This window comes from Lathyrus oleraceus, chromosome 3, assembly GCF_024323335.1.
Source record: "Lathyrus oleraceus cultivar Zhongwan6 chromosome 3, CAAS_Psat_ZW6_1.0, whole genome shotgun sequence".
Lineage (NCBI taxonomy): Eukaryota > Viridiplantae > Streptophyta > Magnoliopsida > Fabales > Fabaceae > Lathyrus > Lathyrus oleraceus.
The window spans coordinates 511582849-511609471 of NC_066581.1; the positions used below are offsets into that span (position 1 = coordinate 511582849).

Genomic DNA, 26623 nt, shown 5'->3' on the forward strand with positions numbered 1-26623 from the left:
CACTACGCTGCATAGCAATTTGTCTAACTACTACTCGTTTCTCTATCTTTTCTACGTCTGCGTGACCCTCGTGAGTCGTGAACTCGTCACTGTGTTGACTCCGTAACTCGCTTTTCTATTCTCTTTCCACACTATAAATAATTAACCGACTCGGCGGTTACATTTTCTGCCATTTTTTTCTTTCTAATTTCTTCAAACTTTCTCCATTCTCACGATTTTCAATTTTCCGTTTCGCATTACTGGTTCTCACGAATAACCGTTAATATCTACGATTTTCTTCATCGGAGATATGGCGGAGGTTATGGCTGATGAAGGAGTTGTTCCTCCGAGGAAGATAAGGATTGGAGTGTGTGTGATGGAAAAGAAGGTGAAATGTGGCTTCGAGGTTCACTCTCTCTTTTTGATTTTTTCTTTGTTTTTCACGCTGGATCCAGTTTTTTCTTCTTCGTTTTCGTGTTTAGCTTTTATACTCAAAATAGAGACGAGTTTTTGTTGTTATGAATGTGTATGATTCCGTTGCTCTGTTTCTCATTGCAGGTTTCTTCCGCTCCTATGGAGCAGATTCTTCAGAGGTTACAAGCATTTGGTGAATTTGATGTAGGTGTATTTTCAATTCATATCATATCATCAACGTTGATTTGGAATTGACTAGTGCACTGTTTAAACTGGTTTTATATTCTATATATAGAGTTTATGAAAATAAGCTGAAATCAAACAAATTATGGAAATGTCATTAGTTGTTTCAATAAGCTGAAATCAAACAAATTATGGAAATGTCATTAGTTGTTTCAATAAGCTCTTAAAAGTAGCCTCATAGTTGCTTATGCTAGTAAAATAAGTTTAAATAAGTCAATCCAAGCTTAAATAATCAAATCCAAACATGTCATCATTTGTTCATGAATCTACTTAGAATGACATTTTATTTTTCATATATATTTTTTTTGTAATGGATTAAATGTACTTGATTCTATATTTTTCACATTCTCTCTTGTAGTTGTTATTTGTGGTTGTGCTTTTTGTAATACTCTCCTCTGAACTTCATATTGTATGCAGGTTACACATTTTGGAGACAAGGTTATACTTGAAGAACCAATAGAGAGGTATGCAGTTGATATCTTTATTTGAGACTTGTTTTGACTTGGTATTTTGAAGACTATATTGTTCTGTTTCTAGTTCATTTTGAAAGCTACACCTGTTTCAAGTTTCAACAACTTGCTTAGTATTTTGTAAGAGCTTTCACTTTTAGTTCTCTTCACTGAGCAACTGATTGAAATAATAGACTGTACTCAGGCTCTATCAATAGACAGATATTGGTTATTCTCATGCCTTTCAGGAGATATTTACATACTCGGTGGCACTAAGGATGATTGATTGCTTTAAGCAAAGGAAATATCTATATGTCATGTGAGAAGTTAAAATTCCAAATCGAAGGATTTATTTTTTCTGTTTGGGCTTTTTATTATCCCATTAATTGCAGCCATTAGCTGATTGGAAAGAGCCTTAACTGTTTGTTTGGATAGATGGGAAACAAAAGAATGGTAACAATGCTGATAATGATTCCCTTGTACAACATATTTACTTATGGGAAGTAGAGAAATTCACATATGTATAATTGGGAGACACTGGAAGGGAAAGAAATGGAAATGACAAAGCAAAAGTATTATATTAGTCGAGCCTACCATATTATATAATTTTTTATTATTTCATTTTTATTGGTGGTAGATAAATTTGGAAGTTCATACGATTTAACTGAATACCCGACTTCCGTTTTTTCTGTCTACACTTTTGGAGGGAATAAAGATAGATTAAATATGCTCTCTTAGGGAAGAGTTTACTCTTTGACCATATCTTCTTTTCTCATAATGCATCCAAACAAGATATCAAACTGATTTTATGTTGCCTGAATGCTATTTTCTTTTAAGCCATGTATGTTATAGTTGAAATATTTGTTGCTGTTATCTTTTTGGTATTTAGATTCACCCTGTTTACATACTAAGTTCAAATAACATTTTGTTTCAGCTGGCCAATATGTGATTGTTTGATTGCTTTCCATTCCTCTGGATATCCCCTTGAAAAGGCCGAAGCATATGCTGCTTTGCGAAAGTAAGTTTGTTTACCTACAAACTTTAAATTATTTGTATGCCATATAAATTTTATGAACTTTATCTACCATCTAATCTCATCAAAATGTTGGATTATGCAACTTTAAGATGTTGTGAGATTACTATTGGGGCCATGCCCTGTTACACCAAGGATGGGAAAATGCTAATGAAAATGAGGGTATTTGTTTGCTAGCTTCTTAATAATCAACTTCTAGGAGGAATGGGAACATAATCTAATGGCCAGAATGGGGATTTAGGCTGTAACAATTTTACCCAGGTGGAAAATGGGGTTAAAATAGGAGCAAGGCATCAAAGGGAGAAAAGGGAGCTATATTTCATACATCTTATTATTATTTCAAACTTAAACACACAATGTCTCAGTGTGTGTTGGATGTTTATGGATTATGGCTTTAATATCTTGTAGTTGTAGGTAAGCCTTGTAATTTCCATAGTAGAGGACATAGACCTATGACGTATATTGAAATTTTGTGTATATTTTAACTTTTCCTTGAAGACAATGGCGATGTTTACTTAATTGTGATCATGCATAAAAATAATTTCGTTTCATAATCTGCGTGTGTATCAGTATTACCATGCTCTTTTGTGATTTTTTTTCCGTTGTATCTTCCTTTCAATTGTTGGATGAGAAAGACTTTTGATCCGAAACTTATTCATTGTGATCCAGACCTTTTCTAGTAAACGAACTGGAGCCACAACACCTTCTTCATGATCGAAGGAAAGTCTACGAGGTAGGAGGGACCAAATCATATCTTTCTTAGTTAGATACTGCCGTTTTTTCAGTTTATTTGAGATTTCCTTGTGTCATGTGCATGAAGTTATCTTGGGTTTCTGTATAGTAAATAAATATTGTATCTTTCATTTATTTGAAGTCTTGGATTTCTGTTTAATAAGCTTCACTGTGTAATTGAATTTTTTTCCTGCAACCATATACTGGGAGATGACTTGTTCATTTCTAAATTGATTTATACTGCTTAAAATTTTTTAAAATAAAAAAAAGATTTTGTAATTAAATAGTTGTTAGAGATATAAAGCCAATCTTGGATCTCTCTGCCTTATAGCTTAGGCATATGGGAGCATTTGACTTAACTTATCACACTATCATGGAGTTTTGCATTTTGCTTTTTGAAGAATGGTAATAACAATACCCAAGACCTGTTCTGTTGACTGTTGGTATTGCGAATCCTATATATGCTTGTTTGGTTGGTGATGTATGGCCAATTACAGCCAATATACTTTATGCTATTTCTTCTCTGATACATAGTATATGCTTTTAATAATGTTCAATTTTGTGTTTCAAGCGTCTTGAAATGTTTGGAATCTATGTTCCGAGATATGCCCTTGTAAATAGAGAAGTACCATACCAACAGCTAGATTACTTCATTGAGGAAGAAGATTTTGTTGAGGTTCATGGTATGCGTTTCTGGAAGCCATTTGTGGAGAAGCCTATTGATGGTAAGCTTTTTTGCTTCTCATCTTATGATTGAAACTATTTACCTAGTCCCTTTGATTTGATTCATGCAGCAAAGACAATAAGGTTTGGTGTGATCTAATATAGCCTGCATTAAAAAACCTGATTTATTAAGAAATGACTGATTTACATAAACTAGTGTAACCATTTATATCCCACCCACCACCAAACTCAATAGTGTTGGGCGTGAGAGGGTGTGTTAAAGAGTCCCAAATTGGATGATATATGACCTGGAAATATGTTTATAAAGTTGAGACAATCTTCACCTTACAAGCCAGTTTTGTAGGGTTGACTTAGATCCAATACAAATTCTTAAGATTAATTTTTTTTGATGCACTATGAATATATGATTCATTTTAGATCTTTTATTATGAAACCCCGAACCACAGTCATTTTGGGCATGTCTAGGGGATACTATTACTTATGTTGTAGATCCGTTCATTCATTTCCAGACTTGTAATCCTATGCGAGTCAACGAGAGTTTGCATGGAAATGAGATTTATAAACTAGTTATTTGATTTTTATGAGTTAACACAAGGGCTTGACAACCACGACTACAGTGGCTCTGTCTTATTAAAAAACTTAAGAATTTTGCGAGTATTTGATTTTAAGTTGTCAAGCATACTTTCCATGGAATATAAGCCGTCTTAATTACATAATTGTTACTGATCTATTTTAAGAGTCCTACATCGGACAATATATGACCTGAACATATGTTTATAAGTGAAGGAAATCCTCACCTTACAAACCGAATTTGTAAGTATGAGTTAGGCCAAACCACGATTTTAAGATGGTATTAGAACCAGGTTAAAAACTGCAATGTGGGAATTGGACCCAAGCCTACGCTAGACGTGATGATGAGTATTGAAGTTGTATTTGTGTTGGAGTCCCACATTACTTAGGTTCCTAGGCTCTTGGATGTATAAATGTGTTTGGGCAACCTCATTGTTTGACCTAGCTTTTGGGATGCGATCCAAGTACATATAACAATCTATTTGTACTAAGTAATGAAGGTTTTCATTTCTGACGATCATCTCCTTTTTCCTTTTCTTTTGACAATTAAAATTCTCCTTTTTTCTTTGTTCCCTTGATATATATAAAAACCAGTTGCATTTTTTTAATGTGGGATAACTTTTTTTTTTGAAGGTGATAACCATAGTATAATGATATACTATCCTAGTTCAGCTGGTGGAGGTATGAAAGAACTATTTAGGAAGGTAAATTTTTTAGTGATATGTCACTCTCCCTAATTTAGGAATATAATTGGTAATATATGATGATATTAGTGGATATCCTTTTTCCAAGAGACAAGGTAATTTTTTTTTAACTAGTCTATTTTGTTTTTGCCTACTTAATTGTTTAAGAAATAAATGAATAGTAAGAACTTTAAATAAAAAGGAGGAGAAACCTTTGTAAGAATTTTGAATAAAAAGGGTAATTAAGGAAACAAATACTACTACTAATAATAAGATATATGAAAATTTATCCTAGGAGATAATCAAAGGTACACAAAGATTGAAAACTGATCCCTAGAGATAAACCCAGATGTTCTAGAATAATATCAAGATATAATCAGATATAATTTTATTTTCTAACAATTGCATCCATGGAATCATCATTATGTATAACAAAAGTGTAATTAAGTTTCTGGCATAGTTGACGTTATCCTTTCTTTTCTTAGAATATGAATATTTAAGCAATCTGATCTGATTTGGGTACCGTATGATCTTAGGTCGGAAACAGGTCTAGTGAGTTCCATCCAGAGGTGAGAAGGGTGAGGCGTGAAGGCTCCTATATTTATGAGGAGTTCATGCCAACTGGAGGAACAGATGTTAAGGTTTGACAGTTTGAGGTTTATCTTTTTTTTTTTATATGTGTGTGTATTGTTAGTTATATTTTTGAGATGTTTCTGACACCTTCCTGTCATCTTTTTCCAAATTTTCAACCAATGAATGTAGGTGTATACAGTAGGCCCTGAATATGCTCATGCTGAGGCAAGGAAGTCTCCTGTGGTTGATGGTGTTGTCATGAGAAATCCTGATGGGAAGGAAGTAAGCAATCTACTAAACATTCTAGTTTCTTCTCCCATATATTTGTTTCAGCTCTTATGATCTATGTTTTGTCATTACTTTTGACTTAATGGGTTACTACTTACTACCATAGCGCTTGTACATTTTGTTCAGAATTTGCAAGTGGAAAATGAGTCATTAAGTTCTTATGATCTCTTTGTTATTTTCAGATACCATTTCTAAGATATGAAGGTTTGGGATTCCTTTCAAGTAGCCCTAGTATAGAATGACTATTCCTGGATTACTGTATTCTCTGAGAAATTTTCTATTATTTTTGCACATGTCTCCTGCTAAGCTGGCTTCTTATGTCTGATTGATTAAATTGTTTATATTTTTAGTGAATGTTTCTCTAATCACGTGAACATGTATCTTAGTTGTAGGTATTGTGTGGATTAGGAAAGGAATGGACATATACCATTCTAAAGCAGGTTGGAATTACTGAGTAGTGTAACAATGTGAAATTATTTTTGAAGACTGTAAAATTTCATGTGGCAGGTTAGGTATCCAGTGTTACTTACTCCTGCAGAAAAACAAATGGCAAGAGAGGTTTGCATTGCATTCAGGCAATCGGTATGTTGTGTTAATGTGATATTACAGACTATTATAAGATGAAGTGGTTTTTTTTGTTCCGTGTGATTATTTTTTGAAACATTCACTCATTTGACTGTCTTGTCCTGATTTGTAGATTTAGGTTGATTTGGGTTAAACTGTTGTAATGTGCGGTGATTGATAATCTTAGGCTCTGTTTGGGAGTATATTAGGGGAAGTGAGGAGAAAACTTTGAGAAAAAGGGAGGAGGAAAGGGAAGTAGAAGCAATGACAGTCCTTCAACTTAAGATTCTCCTAATATGAGGGAAATCAAAAAATGTTTTGTATGATGATTTTGGGGGGTTTAGAAGTTTTTTTTTTCAAATCCTTTACATGTCATCACTAAAATAAACGATTTTGAAAAATGGCTATGTTTTGGTGGTGAAAAGAAAATAAGTTCTGTTCTTAGTGTTCCACTGTAAACCATTAAACTCTCTTGCAGGTTTGTGGGTTTGATCTCCTGAGATGTGAGGGACGCTCCTATGTTTGTGATGTGAATGGATGGAGCTTTGTGAAAAATTCACACAAGTAACATTCTATAGTTACATTTTTTTGAAGTGTTCGTTTTAATACTTGAAACATGATTCCAATAACATAAATAGTTATTCAGTTTCTTCTGCTAATTTAATTATAGCACATTTCATTTACAAATTAATACAACTCTTTTCCCATGAAATTAAATTATTACTTCTATGTTGGGGATTTTATTTGATTCTAGTTCTATCCATAACACCTGTTGTAAAAGACAACAAGACTGTCTGGCATGCTATTTGAAAAATGAAAAATGTTCCATGGAAACCAGTGTGCATTGGATAACCACAAGTAATATTTCTTGCAGGTTACATTTGTGTCTAAAGTGTATGTTGTCTTTTATTGGATTAAGAATTTGCAGAGATTTTCTCCTGATATTTTGTGAAATGTCAATGTGAATTGGAGCTTTCCTGATCATCTTTTTGTTTGATATTTATGGACAATAGTTTGGTAATTTGATTAAAAGAATACCTACGAAGTGTAAACTAATTTTCCAAACATATATCACAAAAAAAACACAGTGAAATGAGTAAAGTAAAATGAAGTTATTCAAATTCAAATGTCCTCTTAATCTTGTATTTACTGTTTCAGAATCTTACAGACACAAACACATGTTCACAAAAACTAGTGACATAAACAAAGTAGATACTCACTCTAGCCTGCATATTTTCTTCAGTATTTAGTGGCCTTATTTTGTGCTGTATTTGTTGCATACTGCAGAATGTAAAGTAAGCAAAACTTAATAACAACTTTGCTAGTCGTCTGACATGAGTTATTTATTTTCTATTTATCACGCAATACTTGCTTCTTTTTGTGAAAATCTCTTTTTCTTTTTGATGCTTCTGAAGGTATTATGACGATGCTGCCTGTGTGCTGCGCAAGATGTTCTTAGATGCAAAAGCACCTCATCTTTCTTCAGCGATTCCGCCAATTTTACCGTGGAAAGTAAATGAACCAGTCCAACCTACTGAGGGACTTACACGTCAGGGTAGTGGTATTATTGGAACTTTTGGACAATCTGAGGAACTACGTTGTGTAATTGCTGTTATTCGTCAGTATGTTCTATTCCCTTCTTATCATAGATTTGATAAGTGTTATGTTCTTTCCTATTTACTCTTCTGTTTTCACAGTGGTGATAGAACTCCCAAACAAAAGGTGAAGCTAAAAGTTACTGAGGAAAAGCTTCTGAACCTAATGTTAAAATACAATGGAGGCCGACCTAGAGCAGAGGTAATATTATTGTCTAGTGCTTTTGCAATATATATAAAATTTTATTTGAGCTACCAGATTCTTTACATTTTCCGCATGATCTAATGATCTTTTGTTTGCAGACAAAACTTAAAAGTGCTATTCAATTGCAAGATCTGTTAGATGCCACACGCATGCTGGTTCCACGTACTAGGTGATTGATCCTTCATAAACTTATAAATAATTATACATTAATTTGGCATTTAATTCAATTTCAATTTCACACCAAAGATTAATCAAATTTCACAAGACTGTGACTGGTTTGGCTTTAGGGAAGAGGATGTCTTGTGCAGTTTCGTAATTTTGCCTGATTACTATCTGCCCACTTTTGACTAATGTAAATGGTTGGAGGAAAAATAATCAAAAATTAAATTTTTCAATGATAGAAGAATAGTTTATTAGAGGAGAAGAGAAATACAATTAGTGAAGACTATTGCTCTCTCATAAATGGAGATCCACAAACAATAATATGCTCCTCTCTAGGTCCCAATTTCGAATTCTTCAGGAGCCTGCAAATTAAATTAAATTTCATTGCATTGAGTTGCAAAATTTTTGACTCTTGAAATAGATAGCGTAGGTGGATTTACAGCACTTTTAACAGGACAGGAAAATGGAGAAGATAAAAATTAGATGCATTGCATATTCCTTGAGTTGCCTGTTTCTTTCCTTATACGTAAAGGATTATGAAATGTTCATAAAAAATATAAAATCTGAAATCTTGAATGTTGAATCTGAATAATTGATATTTCTGTATATTTGAATAATTGATACTTCTCGAATAGTTGATGTTCATATAAAATGATTGATGGTTCTCGAAATATGAAATATGAATGTTGAATTTGAATAATTGATATTTCTGTATATTAGAATGAACGATACATGCAAGATATATATACATGAGAAGATGAGTTAGCCAAATCAATCCCCTAAGAACAGAATAAAATCAACTTTAAAAGGGAAACTAGAAAACAATCTCGTAAATACAATTACATCATATCTACAATATCTCCACACTCTCCCTCTAGTTGGCTATAGCATATATAATATAACATGCATCCAGCTTTGTACGGGCCACTTTTTTGAATGCAATCTTTTCTCCGAATCCAACTTCAACTATAGAAAACCAAACAGACCTATAGAAGGATTTCCATGTCTCTTTTTAAATCATTCCCATAGTAATCAAGGAACAACATATGGAAAATTAGAAGAAATGAAGTTCTTATGAAAATATTTCCAGTTTAGGACAATTAAGCAATCAAATCATGAATAAAGCTCTTCCTCATTAACCACTCTTCAATCATCATTAACCTAGTTATAAAACCAACAATTTTGTTTTCTGATATATGCGTTACCATTTTGGTCCTCAGAGTTTTGAATTAACTATAGATGTATGTTTTATTTAGACCAGATAGAGAAAGTGATAGTGAGGCTGAAGGAGAGCATGGTGAAAAGCTTCGTCAAGTTAAAGCTGTTCTCGAAGAGGTTAATTCTTTCGACTAATTTTTAATATTATTCATGAACTTATTTAGTACTAACCTGATTTTAATTATTCATGAGTTTATTTAGTACTAATAACCTGATTTTAATATTGACCTCTGCAAATACTTGATTTTTATAGAACACTATGGCATTTCTTGTTCTATATATCGATCCCACTTAGTGAAAACATGTTTGGTTGTTTCTGCTGTGCGTTTACCTAGATGGAAGAACAGTTACTCCGGTAAACAATAGTAATTCAGAAAAAATCTGTTACTGTGACATGCCGGGCAGATTACTTCCGAAAGAGGAAGATAATATTCCTGCTTGTACTTTCAAATCATAAATAGTTGTAGCCATTATTTTTTGTTTTCTCATAATTTTTAATCATAAAGTCTTGGAGATGTTTCATAGGTTTTTTCCATCTGAATATCAGGGAGGGCATTTCTCTGGCATATATAGAAAAGTTCAACTAAAGCCACTAAAGTGGATCAAAGTGGCCAAAAGCAATGGTGAAGGTGAAGAAGAGAGACCTGTTGAAGCTCTGATGGTTCTTAAATATGGTGGCGTTCTTACACATGCTGGCAGAAAGCAGGTTAAGATTATTAATAAAACAATAGTTCTGCTTAGCTTGAGTTTGTTTTTATTGTTACTATTATTGCTGGGGATAAACTTATGTTCTTATTTATAGCCTTCTTTTCAGATGTGTTGAAAATGTTTTTTTTGCAGGCAGAAGAACTTGGAAGATATTTCCGGAATAATATGTATCCAGGTAATTGAAATATATTTTCATTTTGCAACGAATGTCTAAACTTTAATGGTTGTATTTTAAACTAAAAAGCATTCATCAATTTACCGGAGGATTTTTCCTTTGATCTCACATTTTCTAGTTTAATATTTGATTATTTCTGAGACTTTTCTTTCATCAGTGCTTCTTATGTTTTAGTTGTCACAACTGTTTCAGAGATGATCTTTTTCTCATTATAACACTGACATGGTAGTGGACTGTAATATGTATAGAAAAGGTATATCAAATTCTTTACAATTGCAGGAGAAGGTACTGGCCTGCTTCGCCTCCATAGTACATATCGTCATGATCTTAAGATTTACAGCTCTGATGAGGGTCGTGTGCAGGTATGGGCTAAATTTCTCTAACCTTGCCAATATCAAAATAAGGCCTAAATTGTTTATTTTTAGTTTATCCACTTGTTTTATAATTATCTGTTTGATACCTAGACTTTGTTGCTACTTGCACAATCTGTCTTAAAGAAGATCATCTGAAAGGTCTTCTTGACAATGCCTTGGTATATGTTGTCAGATGTCTGCGGCTGCATTTGCCAAAGGTCTTCTTGATCTTGAAGGGCAGCTAACTCCAATCCTGGTTTGTTTTTCTTTCATGAATAAAATATTTGATCTTGTTCTCTGTGTTGGATTTAGTTTAACTGAAATTTTTATCTCAGGTTTCCCTTGTTAGCAAAGATTCCTCTATGTTGGATGGGCTTGACAATGCCAGTATTGAAATGGATGAAGCTAAGGTTTGTGATTTTATGATGACTTATAGTCCTTTTTCTACCATAAAGGCTTTGCAATAATGATGATAAATGGAGAGTTATTTATGCTCGAATATTCTGCAGGCTCGGCTGAATGAAATTATTACCTCTAGTTTAAAGACCGTTCATAGCGATGAATCACCTGAATTTTCTTGGATGGTTGATGGAGCTGGATTGCCATCCAATGCATCAGAGTTGCTTCCAAAGTTGGTATGTTTTGTAACATAACTACACATCATTTAAGAGGGGAAGCTAAAATACTCTTTTTTAAAATTGAAGAAAGTTATCTAGATCTCTTATGAAAGTCATTAAACACTTGATATATGCTGACAAATGTCTGCTGCCTTATGAAGATTCTAGTATTTAACTTCATTTAAGGTTCGTCTAGTCTTGCTACAATAAGAATATGTGAAAGTGAAAGTCTTAATTCTTATTGAGACTTAAGAGATAGCATCTTAATCAAGTATGCTATTATCTACACCATATCTTAACATTAATAATTAGGTTCTTAGTGAAATACCATTTTTAATTTGGCTCCTAACATAATCTTGTAAACAAGAAAACTGAAATTTAAAGGAATTGAGTAACCTCGTCTTATCACTAAATAGCCACTTCAAGGAACAAAGGTGGAGAACTGTTGAAAGTAACTTCAAATAATGGGCAAGAACTTAGCTGTATGTATTTTCACAAAAATAAGTTTTGTTTCCAAATTGCTGATAGAGTGGCACCAGAATAAAATATAATTGCAATGATGAAATCCTTTGGCGGAGTGGTGTTACTTTTCTTGAGAAAAAGATGTGGGATGAGTGTCAGATTGTTTTTTAAATCTAAAAGATACTCACATAACATGGAACCGTTTCTATCTGCAACGCAAAAGAATAGTTGTTGTTGAGATACAAGAGACTAAAAGACATTTGAATAAATCGTTTGTCATGAAAAGCACTACAGAGACTTTCTTATATATAGAGAGATTATAACTAATTACATGATATAGTCGATGTGGGGCTATTCGATATACAAATATTCTTAATATTAAATTTACAAATATCAACACTCCCCCTCAAGCTTGAGCATATAAGTCAAATGCACCAAGCTTGTTACATATATAATTAGTTTTGGGACTTCGCAGAGATTTTGTAAACACGTCTGCCAATTGATCATTAGAGTTGACAAAGTTGTGACGATGTCACCTGATTCGATTTTCTTTTTGACAAAGTGACAGTCTATCTCAATATGTTTGGTCCTCTCATGGCAGACTGGATTTGAAGCAATGTGCAATGCGGCTTGATTATCACAAATAAGTGTCATTGGTCTTGCTTCTTCAATTTGAAGTTCCTTGAGCAACTGTTTTAACCAAATAAGTTCACATGTTGTCATTGTCGTGACCCTATACTCTGCCTCGTCGCTTGATCTTGCAACTACGTTTTGTTTCTTACTTTTCCAGGATATAAGGTTTCCTCCATCAAGTACACAATACCCAGAGGTGGATCGTCTATCGATGGGGGACCTTGCCCAATCAGCATCGGAATATCCAACTATCTGAGTATGTCCTTTATTTTCATACACTAGACCTTTTCCTAGAGCACGTTTGATGTATCTCAGAATCCGGATAAGAGCATCCATGTGTTCCTGACAAGGGGAGTTTAAGAACTGAGTTACCACACTAACTGCAAAAGAAATGTCTGGACGAGTGACTGTGAGATAATTCAACTTTCCAACCAATCTTCTATACCTTCCTGAGTTAGATAGAGACTCCCCCTGATTGGATAGTAGTTTGACACCTGGATCCATAGGAGTATCAGCTGGTTTAACATTCAACAAATCTGTTTCTTCCAAAATATCCAAAGCATATTTCCGTTGAGAAATCACCAAACGATCTATAGATTGGGCTACTTCAATACTCAAGAAATAACGAAGTTTACCAAGATCTTTTGTCTGAAATTGATTTGAGAGATGTTGCTTTAACTGGAGTATACCCTGCTGATCACTACCAGTTATGACAATATCATCTACATACACAGTAAGATAAATACATCCTTGGGCTGAGTGACGATAAAAAACAGAATGGTCAGCTTCACCACGGACGATACCAAACTGTTGTACTACAGTGCTGAATCTGCCGAATCAAACTCTCGGAGATTGTTTAAGATCATAAAGAGACCCGTGTAACCTACACACCATATTCGATGACTTCCCCTGAACAGCAAATCCAGGTGGTTGCTCCATATTACTTCCTCTTCAAGATCACAATGTAAAAAAACATTTTTGATGTCAAGTTGATGAAGAGGTCAATGTCGAATGACTGCAATGGTTAGAAGAAGTCTAACAGATGCCATCTTGGCTACAGGCGAGAAGGTATCACTATAATCCAATCCAAAATCTTAGTGTATCGTTTGGCTACCAAGCGAGCTTTAAATCGATCAATCTTACCATCTGGACCAACCTTCACTATATAAAGCCAACGACAACCTTCTAAAGATTTTCTATGGGATAGAGAAACCAGTTCCCAGGTACCACTGCTTTGAAGAGCACACATTTCATCAATCATTGCTTGCCTCCACTCAGGGTGAGACAATGCTTCACATGAAGTTTTAGGAATAGAAACAGAAGGCAAAGAAGACAAACAAGTATACTGCAAAGGGGAAAGACGATGATAACATAAATCAATATAATATGGAGAAGGATTTCGTGTTTGACGTATACCTTTTCGAAGGGCAATCGGAAGATCGGACTCAGGTTGCTGGATCAGATCTAGTGATGCCGGAGGCGTTGGAGGAGAGTCTGCAATGATCTCAGGGACATGTATGACCTCGGGGACAGGGACGACCGGCGTTGGGTGACGACGCTGATATGTTTGAAGTGGTCGAGACGTGGGTGGGTCAGGAGCCCTAGACTGATGGGGGATAATGGTAGGCGGGACATTAATAATTGCCGGAAAAGGTGTGGGACTTGAATGGGTTCTGGAGTTACGTGACTGGACTCGAAATATGGAACCGACTCGAAGAAGGTAACATCGGTCGATACTAGGTATCATTGTAGAGTATGTGAATAACAATGATAACCTTTTTGGAATCGATGATAACCAAGAAAGACACACTTTAGTGATCGAGCTGAGAGTTTATCAAAATCAGGAGAAATATTGTGTACAAAACATGTGGACCCGAAGACTCGGGGATGAATTGGGTGAAGTGGGGAATTAGGAAAAAGGATTGAACGAGGGATTTTATTGTTAAGGATAGATGAGGGCATGCGATTTATAAGATAACATGCCGTTAGCTCAGCATCCCCCCAAAACCGAAGTGGAACATTACCATGGAGAAGTAGGGTCCGAGTGGTTTCTACAAGATGCCGATTTTTGCGTTCGGCTACCCCGTTTTGTTGAGGTGTGTGAGAGCAAGATGTTTGATGGAGAATACCATTGCGTGACATGAAATTCTGAAATTGTTGGGATAAATATTCACGGGCATTGTCACTTCTTAAGGTACGGATAGACACACCGAATTAAGTTCTTATTTCTTGATAGAATTGTTCAAAAATAGAAAATAATTCAGATCTATTCTTCATTAAGAATAACCACGTGCAACGTGAAAAATCATCAATAAAGGTGACAAAATACCTAGACTCAAGAGTAGAGACAGTACGCGAGGGACCCCAAACATCGGTGTGAGCTAAAGCAAAAGGGGACGAAGCTCATTTATTGTCTCGATTGGGAAACTGACCACGAGTGTGTTTCCCTAACTGACACGACTCACAATGTAAATTAGATACCTTTGATAAATTTGATACCAACTTATGTAGTTTGGAAAGACTGGGATGACCTAACTTAGCATGGATAGTGAGTGGAGAATCTTTGGCTAAGCATGTCTGAGATGACACTGAGAGGTAATAAAGGCCTTGAGACTCACATCCGACACCAATCGTCCGTCCCGAACTCCGATCCTGCAGGGTAACATTATTATTAGTGAAAGTGACACTACAATCAAGAGAACGAGTTAAACGATTGACTGAAAGTAAATTAAATGGACAATAGGTACATAGAGGACAGAAGTAACCGAGAGAGAAGGTAGAATTCGAACAGTACCAATCCCTTCGGATCGGGTTTGAGAACCATTGACAAAAGTTATAGTAGGTAAGAAATCGGATGTAGAGAGGGCAGAGAAAAGATTTTTATTACCGGTAACATGATCAGACGCACCAGAATCAAGGACCCAAGATCCAATCAAGGACCCAAGATCCAAGAGAAGATGATTGAGAGAGACAAGCAGATGAATTACCAGTGTGTGCTACCGAAGCAGTAGAATCTAAGTTCTGATAATTTTGATACCACCTGAGGAAATCATCGTAGTTTGGCGTAAAGTTATGAGGAGTAGCCATGAGTATCAGATCTGAAACAATTGCCCTATGGAGACTGGAGCGGTGGAAAAATTGTCGGGATAGGCCGTCGGACATGCTGTCACGTGCGGAGGTTTCTGCCGATGAAAAGTGGGGAACGGCTGGATCGGAGAGACGCTTCTGCTGGTAGGTTACCGGAGAATTTTGAAAAGTGAGATGCAAACCGGAGTGATGACACGGTTTGCAAAAAAAAAATTCTCACCGGAAGACAGTGGGTCAACCGGGTAAAGCACGACGAAGAAAGAATTGCCTCTTAGTAGACTTTAGATACCACGTTGAAATACAAGAGACTAAGAGACATTTGAATAAACCGAGTGTCATGAAAAGTACTACGGAGACTTTATTATATATAGAGAGATTATAACTAATTACATGATATAGTCGATGTGGGACTATTCGATATACAAATATTCTCAATATTATATTTACAAATATCAACAGTTGTGATAAATGATTCATTGTTATAAATAATTAATTAATTTATTATTTTTATTAGTAATTTAAGTTTGGATCTTTAGTAAGGTTCATTAGGTCAGAATACTTTATTTAAAGAGATTAACACTTGGATATTTTTAATAAATATATTATCAAATTATTCAACTTTGATATGGTATCATGAACTATCGTTCGAGAGGGTTTCGCTTCCGCATAAAAAAACCTAGCCACTTTTCATTGCGGCACTATTCACAGAATAGGTTAAACTTTCATACTGTTCATCGCAAGGGGGAACTGTTCATAGTACGGAGGTACTGTTCATCATACGGTGGTACTGTTCGCCACATTGTTTGCGGCACTGTTCATCATACTGTTCATCACACTGTTCACCGCACTAGTTCGACATTGTTCACCGCCACTTTTCAGCACTGTTCATCGCGACTGTTTTGGCTCTGTTTACGGTACTTTTCAGCATTGATCATCGCTACTGTTTGAACAACTTCACACTAGCTTGTGATTTTTTTTTATTTGAATTTGTTTCCTAATTTTTTCAATGGCTGACAATAAAGAAGAAACAAATGCGTACAAATCAGAATCATAATTACCTATTATTCCTCAAGTTTACAAGTTGAATGGAAAAAATTATTTAAAGTGGTCTCAACTAGTGAAAACGACCTTGAAAGGTAAGGGAAGCGCACCTCCCAAAGAGAAAGATTCCAAATTTGACAAGTGGGATACAGAAGATTCAACGATCATTGCATGGTTATGGGCTTCAATGACTCCAGAAATTAGTGACACTTGCATGTTCCTGAGTATGACAAAAGAGATTTGGAAAGAATTAGAAGAAACTTATTTTAAAGCCAAAGATGCTGTCCAAATATACGATGTGAAGGTGAAAACATTGGGAACTAAACTAGACAACAAAATAGTTACAGAGTACGCTAATCATCTCAAAGTCTTGTGGATGGAGTTAGACCACTACAGAGTTATCAAAATCGAATGTACAACAGATGCAACAAAATTTAGGGAGTACATTGAGCAAGATAGAGTCTACAACTTTCTGGTAGGGCTCAACTCTGACTTTGACCATGTTAGAGTACAAATTCTTGGCAAAGAAAAAGTATCAAACATTAATGATGTAGTGTCTATAGTGAGGAGCATGGTTGTCAAGATCGCGTTTTAACTCCCAAAAGCGTACGATCTTATGCTCCCAAAAGGACCACCGTTTTAATTGGCAAAAAGATTGTGAGAATGGAAGGAGCGCTGAAAGCGTAGAGAAAGATAGTAAAAGCGTGGGATCATAAGATCCCAACGATTTATTTTAGGGTTTGTTTTGGAATCTTTTGACCTAGTCCGGATCTATTTTGACCCGGCCCAAAAAATCACCCATTTAACCCTAACGACAACGCTCTTTTTTTAGGATTTTGGGACTTGGAATATTTTAAATACTCTTTTTGAGAATAGAAAAACAATTATCGTGAAAGCTGCCCGACCTCCAAAACCATTGGAACTCCAATATCTCTTCATCTAATTCTTCTATAGCGATTAATCATATGATGATTGAGTTTCTCTATTTGTTGGGATCTTACGATCCGAGTTACGATCCTACGATTTACGCTTTTTCCATACCCTAATGATCTTTATCGAGATCCCGATGGTTGTCATGGTGAGGAGTGAAGAAAGTAGATGAGAATTAATGCTGACATCACCATCTGTGGAAAGCTTAACATTGCTAGTTGAGAAGAGTTCAACCATGTTAGTTGATCAGAAGAAATTCAGAGAAACCTATGTCGAGAAGAAGGGCGAAGGGGTGTGTGTACTTATTCCAACAAGCCTCGTCATACTCGAGAAAAATGTTGGAAATTGATTGACCGACCTCCTAATAGAGAATGGGGACAAAAAAGAGACTTATCCAGAAAGGGAGGACATGCACACATGGTTGGAAGTACTGGTGGAGACAGTCTAGAAGGAGGGGTGCACCTTAACCTAAGTGAAGTAGAAAAAGTGAGATCTCTCCTCAGTAAGTTGGAGAAACCATCAGGTACTTGTTCGTTAACATGTCCAGGTACGTTTCTATTATCTTTTTCATTTGGCAACTCTCCATTTTCGTTTGGACTTAATGCCTCAGATATACCCTTTAAACAATACTGAATATTAGATTCTGGAGCCATTGACCATATGACACTCTTACCCACACACTTCTCCACCTATTCACCTTGCCCCAGTAACAAAAAAATATCCACTGCAGGCATCCTTATAACTGTAACAGGTGAAGGAACAATTAAACTTAATTCATCCATGACTCTTAACAACGTCCTTCATATCCCAAAATTGACTACTAGCCTAATTTCCATACATAAACTCACAAAAGACCCATCATGTAATGTTATTTTCTATAATAACTCTTGTGTTTTTCAGGACAAGAATTCAGGGAGGACGAATGGAAGTGCTAGAAAATGAAATGATCCTTACTATTTGGATAACATAGACTCAAGCCCATATTTTCTTAGCAGCAATTTGTTTTTGTCATAATCAATAAAGACCAATAGGGAGAAGGTTCTCTTATACCATTGTCCGGGTCATCCTTCGTTTAGAGTCCCTAAGCAGTTATTTTCTATTTTATTTAAAACATTAGATGTTGAGAGTCTTCATTGTGAGGTGTGTGAGCTTGCTAAACACAAACGTGTACCTTTCTCCATTAGTAATAAAATGAGTACTTTTCCGTTTTATCTAGTTCATACAAATGTGTGGGGTCCATCTAATATTTCAAATATTTCAGGTGTCCGTTGGTTTATCACCCTTATTGATGATTGTACTCGGGTTACTTGGGTCTACTTACTTAAACAAAAATCTGAAGTTAGTCATGTGGTTTCTCAATTTCTCTCTATGGTTAAAAATCAATTTGGTATGAGTATTAAGAGGATTCAGTCTGATAATGCCCAAAATTATTTTAATCATAATCTTAATTCTTTGTATCTAAATGAAGGTATCATTCATGAGTCTTCTTGTGTTAAAACACCCCAACAAAATGGCATTGCTGAAAGAAAGAATGGGCATTTGTTAGACCAAACACGTGCTATGATATTTCAAAATAAAGTTCCCAAGAAATATTAGGGCGAGGCAGTCTTAACTGCATTGTATCTCATAAATTGTTTCCCTTCTACTGTCCTTGCTTCCAAAACTCATGTGGAAGTCTTATCCCCGTTCTATCCTAATGTGTCTCCCTCTAGTAACCTCATTCCTAGGATATTTGGGTGTACATCGTTTGTCCATATTCATAGTAATGGTAGAGGAAGACTTGATCCTAGAACCGTAAAGTGTGTCTTTATAGGATATTCTTCCATCCAAAAAGGTTACAAATGTTATCGTCCACCGTATCACAAGTTCTTTGTCTCTCGAGACGTCACTTTCCATTAACAAGAAAGTTACTTCGTTCAAAATTATCTTCAGGGGGAGAATGTAAATAAGGAAGATGTATCCCTTATATTTCCTGACCTTACTCTTGAAACTGAAAGTGATTATGAAAAAGATAAAATTGATGTAAGATATGGGAAGAATTTAGTATATAAAAGAAGGAAGACCATTCCTGAATCTACTCATATCCAAGACTTTGACCGGACATTACATGAGGTAAATTTTAACTCTAGTGATTCAACTTCTGAATTTTCTCATGAACAGGAACTAGAATCCAATTCAACTCCACCACCACTACCATCACACTATCAAGATTTACACCTTCCAATTACCTTTAGGAAAGATACCAGAAACTATACCAAACAACCATTTTACCCTTTATCCAACTACCTAAGTTTTGAACACGTTTTATCTACCCGTAAAGCCTTCCTTACAAATCTGAACACTATAAAACTACATGCCTCTCTATCTAAGGCATTGTCTGACAGGAAATGGAAACAAGCCATGGATTTGGAGATGAAGGCACTATCAAATGGAAAGAAACCTGTAGGGTGCAAATGGGTATACACTATTAAATACAAGGTAGATGGATCGATTGAGAGGTACAAGGCAAGATTGGTAGCCAAAGAATTCACTAAAATCTATGGAGTAGATTATTCAGAGATATTTACTTCAGTTGCAAAAATGAATACAGTTAGAGTGATATTATCTTTGGCAGCTAATTGTAATTGGAACTTAAACCAATTCGATGTGAAGAATGCATTCCTTCATGGTGAGCTTGAAGACGAAATCTACATGGATATACCTCCTGGATTCCGTGAACATACTACTACCAACACCGTTTGCAAGTTAAAAAAATCTTTATATGGGTTAAAGCAATCGCCACGAGCTTGGTTTGGAAGATTCACTAAAGTTATGATAGGTTTGGGCTTCAAACAAAGTCAAGGAGATCATACCTTATTTATCAGACATTCTGAAACAGGGAGAGTAATTGTGTTATTGGTATATGTGGATGATATTATGGTCACAAGTAATGATGAGGAAGGACAACAATTGTTGGATATACACTTAGTCAAGGAATTTGAGATTAAGTCCTTGGGAAAATTGAAATACTTTCTGGGAAGTGAAGTTGCCCACTCTAAGAAAGGAATTTTTATATTTCAACAGAAATACATTACTGATCTTCTGCAGGAAACTGGCAAGACAGCATGCAAGCCTGCATATACTACAGTTGATCCAAATGTAAAGTTGAAAAATGCATAGAAGATATTGCGGTTGATAAGGAAATGTATTAGAGATTAGTCGGAAAACTTATATATCTCTCGCATACTAGACCTGATATTGCTTTTGCTATTAGCTTAGTCAGCCAATTCATGCACCGACCAAAGGAGATTCACTTACAAGCTGCGTTCTGAATTCTACAATATTTGAAAGGAACACCTGGTAGATGAATTTTGTTTGAAAGAAATGGGAGTGTAGGTTTTGAAGCATATACCGATGCCGACTATGCAGGGTCAATTGTTGATAGGAGATCAACTACAAGTTATTGCACTTTCCTAGGTGGAAATCTTGTGACTTGGAAAAATAAGAAACAAAATGTAGTATCGAGATCTAGTGCTGAAGCAGAGTTCAGGGCAATGGCACAAGGGATATGTGAACTAATATGGCTGAAATCAATCTTAGAAGATCTAAGGATAAAGTGCGATGAACCAATGAGACTTTATTGTGATAATAAGTTGGCTGTCAATATAGCTCATAATCCAGTGCAACATGACAGAACCAAACATATTGAAGTTGATAGACACTTCATTAAAGAAAAATTAGACAGTGGCCTTATTTGTACTCCATATGTGTTATCTCAAGACAACCTTGCAGATCTTCTAACAGTAGGGCTGAACAACAATAACTTTGCAGAAATTGTTTCCAAGTTGGGAATGATGGATATATATTCACCAGCTTGTGGGGGAGTGTTATAAATAATTAATTAATTTTTTATTTTTATTAGTAATTTAACTTTGGATCTTTAGTAAGGTCCATTAGGTCATAATACTCTATTTAAAGAGATTAACACTTCTATATTTTTAATAATAATATATCAAATTATTCATCTTTGATATGTTTAAAGCGCACAATAGTGTGTAAAGTAGCCTTCTAAACAAGCAAACTGAATTGAAACTCGAAGAGCCTGCAAAATACATAAAGCTGTTCAATCTAGAAAAAAGGGGAATCATCACCTCAAAGAAGCCTGCAAAATACATAAAGCTGTTCAATCTAGAAAAAAGGGGAATCATCACTGCACCCGTTGAGGGGTTTGTGATTAGACAGATGGGCATTCTTTTTAAATGAGTAGAATTGATTTAGAATTCTTATTATGACAATTCTTTTTATAAATCCTTATTATATGCAGACATATTTTAAGATCACAAATGAGAAAATAATTGATTTAGTTGGAATTATCAAATTTCAATAGACTACATGATTGGTAGGGTATGTTTATTTTTCATTTTACACGATAATACTGATCTTATGTCAATATTCAGACCATGTCATCTTCCGCCTGTCGGAAACCTGTTTGTTTGCTGTTGTCTGAGTTTACTAATCAACACAGGATAGTGTTTTCACAATAAATTATTGCCTCCTAATTCCTTCTTTTAGGCTTTCACTATCAATAGAATGTGAAACCATTCTTATAATATCCAACTAAAGCTTTTTTTTGTTTTCTAATTTCCCCCGGTATCTCATGGGCAGGTAAGTTTGATTAAGAAGGTTACTGAACAAGTAAGACTTCTTGCCAAGGATGAAGATGAGAATCTTACAGAAACAAACTTATATGATATTATTCCTCCTTATGACCAAGCAAAAGCACTTGGGAAGACAAATATTGATGTTGATCGTATAGCTTCAGGCTTACCTTGTGGTAGTGAAGGGTTTCTCTTAATGTATGCTCGGTGGAAAAAACTTGAAAGAGACCTATATAATGAACGAAAGGAGTAAGTATTTATTGTTTGTTGATTTTATCTTGTTTTGTTTATCGTTTTTTTTAATATTAGAAGATAAAAGGTTAATTCACATGCCACTAATACATGAGAAAGGTTAGTACATGCATGACCGAACAGAAGGCTGTCACATTCACATTATAATTTTTAAAAACTAGATATTGTTACGTCAAAGCTTATTACAGACCCCCGTGATTTAGTTATGGATGCTTTATGTTTATTGCTTGACGCATATATGACCTTTTTACTATGCAAATATAGCATTAAATTATCTCATCTAAATTACTTTTCTTGCCTAACCATTGCAAGATAGAGCCTTCTTTAGTTTTACCTTGTATCATGTTAAACCAACAACATATTATTTTGCTGTTGGAATTCTAACTTTCCTTCCATTAATTAAATTGCTTTCAGTTTTTTCTAGTTTCTCTTTCACATTAGCTTTTTCCATTGTTAATTTATTAACAAAACTATCAGAACTCCTATTCCTATATCATACATGTATAGTTATTATGCCTTGATTTTTCTTGTTATGTGTGTGTAACGTGATGGCTGACACTCAAATGGTTATTACTTGCACAGGCGGTTTGACATCACACAAATTCCGGACGTCTATGATTCATGCAAGTAAGTTATTTCTTTCATTAGATTTTAATGACAGTCAGCTTCCCGAAACATGTTTTCAGATTTCAAGTGGATGTTATGCAACGCTTAGTCTTTTGTTTCCTGATGGCTACTACAGCATCTAACATTTATTATATCTTTCTCTTTTCTTGACACCCTTTTTTGGATATTGTTTATGTCAGACAACTAAAAGTTCAGCTTGGTTGAGTTAAATTTTGCTAATGTTTTGATAACATATAGTAAAACAAAAATGAAGGCATATTATTTTTCACATTCAAATTTAAGATGAAGCTCTTAGTTTATTGGATTTTATTTTTAGCATCAAATAGTTTAGTATAAATAACCAAATAGCAAATTAACATGAGCGACTAACAGAAAAGGTACTTATTGCAAGAAAATAAGAGGTCTTCCACCAAGCTATTATACCAGGCCATTTTATAGATCTCTTTTCTGTTAAATTAGGGGTTTTCCACTTATAACTTCTCAGCTTTAATTAATGAGTAGATTCTTGAGTGATTGTTGCTGCTCTGATACTCTTCAACCTTCCTCTCTTTTTCTATCTTCTCTTAAAATTTTCCCCCTACTATCCTATATATTTTCTGCTCCTGGCTATTTTTTTTTTTTTTAAAGCATTGTCCCTCCCCCGGTTTCATTCACATCTCTAGCCTATATGTAGTATTTGAGTTGTGACTGGGGTTTAAGATTTAGAAGATCTTTACAGTTGATTTGTGGAAACTTACCTGCCTATGGTATTATCAACGAAACACTTAAAACTGAATCTTAATTATGTGCGTGTGTACCGTGTTTATCAAATATGCATTAATGTTTAACCAATCTTCAATGTCACAAATTTGAAAAATAGACAGCTTTATTTAATAAGTTATGCAGCTTCTTTTATTCCTTTCTTATGAGAAGTCAAAATTTACTTGCACACTGCAGATATGATCTCTTGCACAATGCACATCTTAATCTAGAAGGATTGGATGAACTCTTCAAAGTTGCTCAGGTATGTTACATTAGGAAATCCATTCTCAGCTGAAACTGATTGAACCAGTGCAAGATAAACATTTCTTATAAAATTATGAAGTGTATTTCTGTAAATATTTTGAATTAAACATTGTATTTTAAAAACAAAGACAATCAGGTGTTACCTTGCCGAAATGAATCACAAACATATGATATTTGTCTGTATATTGCATAACATTTATTGATGAGTTCTATTTGTTCACTTTCCTTGATGCACCTCCTTATTTGCAGGCACTTGCTGATGGTGTAATACCAAATGAATACGGAATTAATCCAAGTCAGAAACTGAAGATTGGCTCAAAGGTAACCTCCAGCTGCAAAGAGTATTGCAAATTGCATTAAATGTTATAAATCATGATGAGCCTGTGGGTACTTTGATTTGATGCTTTGTTCAATTGTTTGTGCCTTTCAAATCTAGATTGCACGTCGGTTATTGGGAAAGCTTTTGATTGATCTGAGGAACACCCGTGAAGAAGCAATTAGTGTTGCTGAGTTAAAGAGTAACCATGACCACGATTCATCATTCACGAAAACTGAAAAGGAAAATTCAGATGCCAAGCCAAAACTTAATAAGAATGATGAAGTAAGAAAATCCATCACTTTGAACGATATATCAATGGACCAAGATGATGATGATGATAAAGAGACCAAATATCGTTTGGATCCGAAGTAAGTATTGTTTTTATTTTATGCTATACACTATGTTGTATTCTCATAGTGTTTATTCTCATTTTGTTTATTCTCTTCCAGGTATGCGAATGTAAAGACACCTGAACGCCATGTGCGGACACGCCTATACTTCACATCAGTGAGTGCTGTGTTGCTTTATGTTAACACCCTTGAACATAAATTTACTTCTAAACCCCTCCCGACACGAATGGAATAAATATTGAATGCTTTTAACTAAAAGATGCATCCAAATTTCTTGATTCATGAAATTCTGTTGATATTTTCCAAGAATTCATCTTAGTTTTGTTTCCATACTGGTGTGTTTTATACTTTATTAATTTTGTTGACAGGAATCACATATTCATTCACTCATGAACGTTCTTCGTTATTGTAATATGGATGAATCTCTTGAAGAAGAAGATAGTCTTGTTTGCTACAATGCTCTAGAGCGCCTATATAGAACAAAGGAGCTTGACTACATGAGTTACATTGTGCTGAGGATGTTTGAAAACACAGAGGTAGGCTACTTTGACAATTTTGCCCAATCAACATTTCTAATTGAGCAAACACTTGATTTGGTCCCTGAATGTATGAGAGGCTGTTACTATAGCTCCAAAATGTACCGAAATTGCAACTATTTATCTAGTGCCTCTTCTGTTTGATATGTTTGACTTTGATGCGACTTTGATGCTTTTGCTTCTGAATCCAGTTGTGAAATTGTGATGCAATGAGGTTGCCAGAAGCAGTGCCGTGTAACATAGATAGTGATGTATGAATCAAAGATGACTTTAATTAGCTGTCCAATTGAAAGCATACTTAGTTGTGAACGATTACAATATTTTCAAAGGCATAATTAATTGTCAGGTGCTAATGTAATGTATTCTAGTAGGCTGTTTAATTTAAAATGATTTCTAACTTTCAAATTTCAGGTGGCTTTAGAAGACCCAAAAAGGTTCCGCATAGAGCTGACCTTCAGTCGTGGTGCTGATCTATCACCTTTGGAGGTAATGATATATAGTTTATTTGGATGGCCTAATAAGACATATAGAATGGTGGATTTCAACTCTCTTCATTCGCCATTAAAATATCTGGTGTATCAGAAGAGAGTGAAATTCAATTCATTACCCCTAGGTCTTAGGGTTGCTTTTAATGAATGGTTTTAAGCTTCCTATTAAACCAGAGGTTTTCAAACTATATAAGCTTCCTTGTTTTTTCAAAATCAAAAATTGCTTCTCCTAGGACGTAAGTACGGGGACTTTTGGTGCAATGGTTTTGAGCTTCCTAGTAAACCAGAGGTTTTCAAACTATATAAGCTTCATGAGCTTCCTATTAAACCAGAGGTTTTCAATATGCAATGGATTTTAGTTTTGCAAACTTATTCAATGTGAAATGAAATCCATTTATTGATATACTTCATTGTCTTTACAACTTTTCATGTGAAAAGTATATCAGTAAATATGCAGATTGTATATCAGTAAAATTGTATATTGAATTTCTTTTCATTAACTTATTTCTGTTGTGTTTTATGGTTGGCAGAAGAATGATAGCGAGGCTGCTTCGTTGCATCAGGAGCACACACTGCCTATCATGGGACCAGAAAGACTACAAGAAATAGGTTCATGTCTCACATTAGAAAAAATGGAAATGATGTTTCGTCCATTTGCTATGCCTGCAGAAGACTTCCCTCCTCCATCAATACCCGCCGGATTCTCTGGCTATTTCTCAAAAAGCGTACTCGAGCGTCTTGTAAATCTCTGGCCTTTTCATAAGCATGCCCATTCTAACGGGAAATAGGAAACTTGCTAAATGCTCTTCATTCCTCCTTCTCTTCTTCATATTTCTTAATGTATAAATGGAAAAGTTTGGGGAAAACAAAGTTTATGTACTTCTAAACCATGTGTGGGTTTTATATACATGTGCGGTGAGTAAACTTGCTTCCCACATTTAAACTGTTTTGGTTTGGTATCTTTGACATTTAAGCAAGTGCAGTGCAGGAGTGATCAAGTACTCAGATAAA

The 26623-nt window shown here is 35.0% G+C and overlaps 1 protein-coding gene across 3 annotated transcripts; it reads left to right on the forward strand.

Moving 5' to 3' along the window:
- LOC127128503 (inositol hexakisphosphate and diphosphoinositol-pentakisphosphate kinase VIP2) lies at positions 1–26623 on the forward strand. 3 transcript variants are annotated; one of them, XM_051057855.1, is made up of 30 exons: positions 1–385; positions 538–597; positions 1054–1100; positions 2020–2103; positions 2788–2851; positions 3422–3575; positions 4738–4808; positions 5324–5428; positions 5550–5642; positions 6156–6230; positions 6691–6776; positions 7628–7834; positions 7910–8009; positions 8111–8181; positions 9431–9509; positions 9940–10098; positions 10233–10275; positions 10555–10637; positions 10822–10884; positions 10964–11038; positions 11138–11263; positions 22043–22284; positions 22870–22914; positions 23851–23917; positions 24169–24240; positions 24356–24606; positions 24688–24745; positions 24957–25124; positions 25536–25610; positions 26143–26623. In XM_051057855.1, the coding sequence occupies exons 1-30, from the start codon at positions 290–292 to the stop codon at positions 26398–26400; spliced, it is 3177 nt and encodes a 1058-aa protein (XP_050913812.1). In that variant the 5' UTR covers positions 1–289; the 3' UTR covers positions 26401–26623. The 3 variants fall into 3 exon arrangements, with proteins under 3 accessions (XP_050913812.1, XP_050913814.1, XP_050913813.1); XM_051057857.1 differs by having other exon boundaries at positions 1–367; positions 538–601; XM_051057856.1 differs by having other exon boundaries at positions 1–367.

Bases quoted from the DNA above. Each gene is read 5' to 3' on its own strand.
- LOC127128503 (XM_051057855.1), top strand. From the start codon at position 290: ATGGCGGAGGTTATGGCTGATGAAGGAGTTGTTCCTCCGAGGAAGATA. The intron at 386-537 runs GTTCACTCTCTC...TTCTCATTGCAG, and splicing joins AGGTGAAATGTGGCTTCGAG to GTTTCTTCCGCTCCTATGGA. The intron at 5,643-6,155 runs GTAAGCAATCTA...TTCATGTGGCAG, and splicing joins GAAATCCTGATGGGAAGGAA to GTTAGGTATCCAGTGTTACT.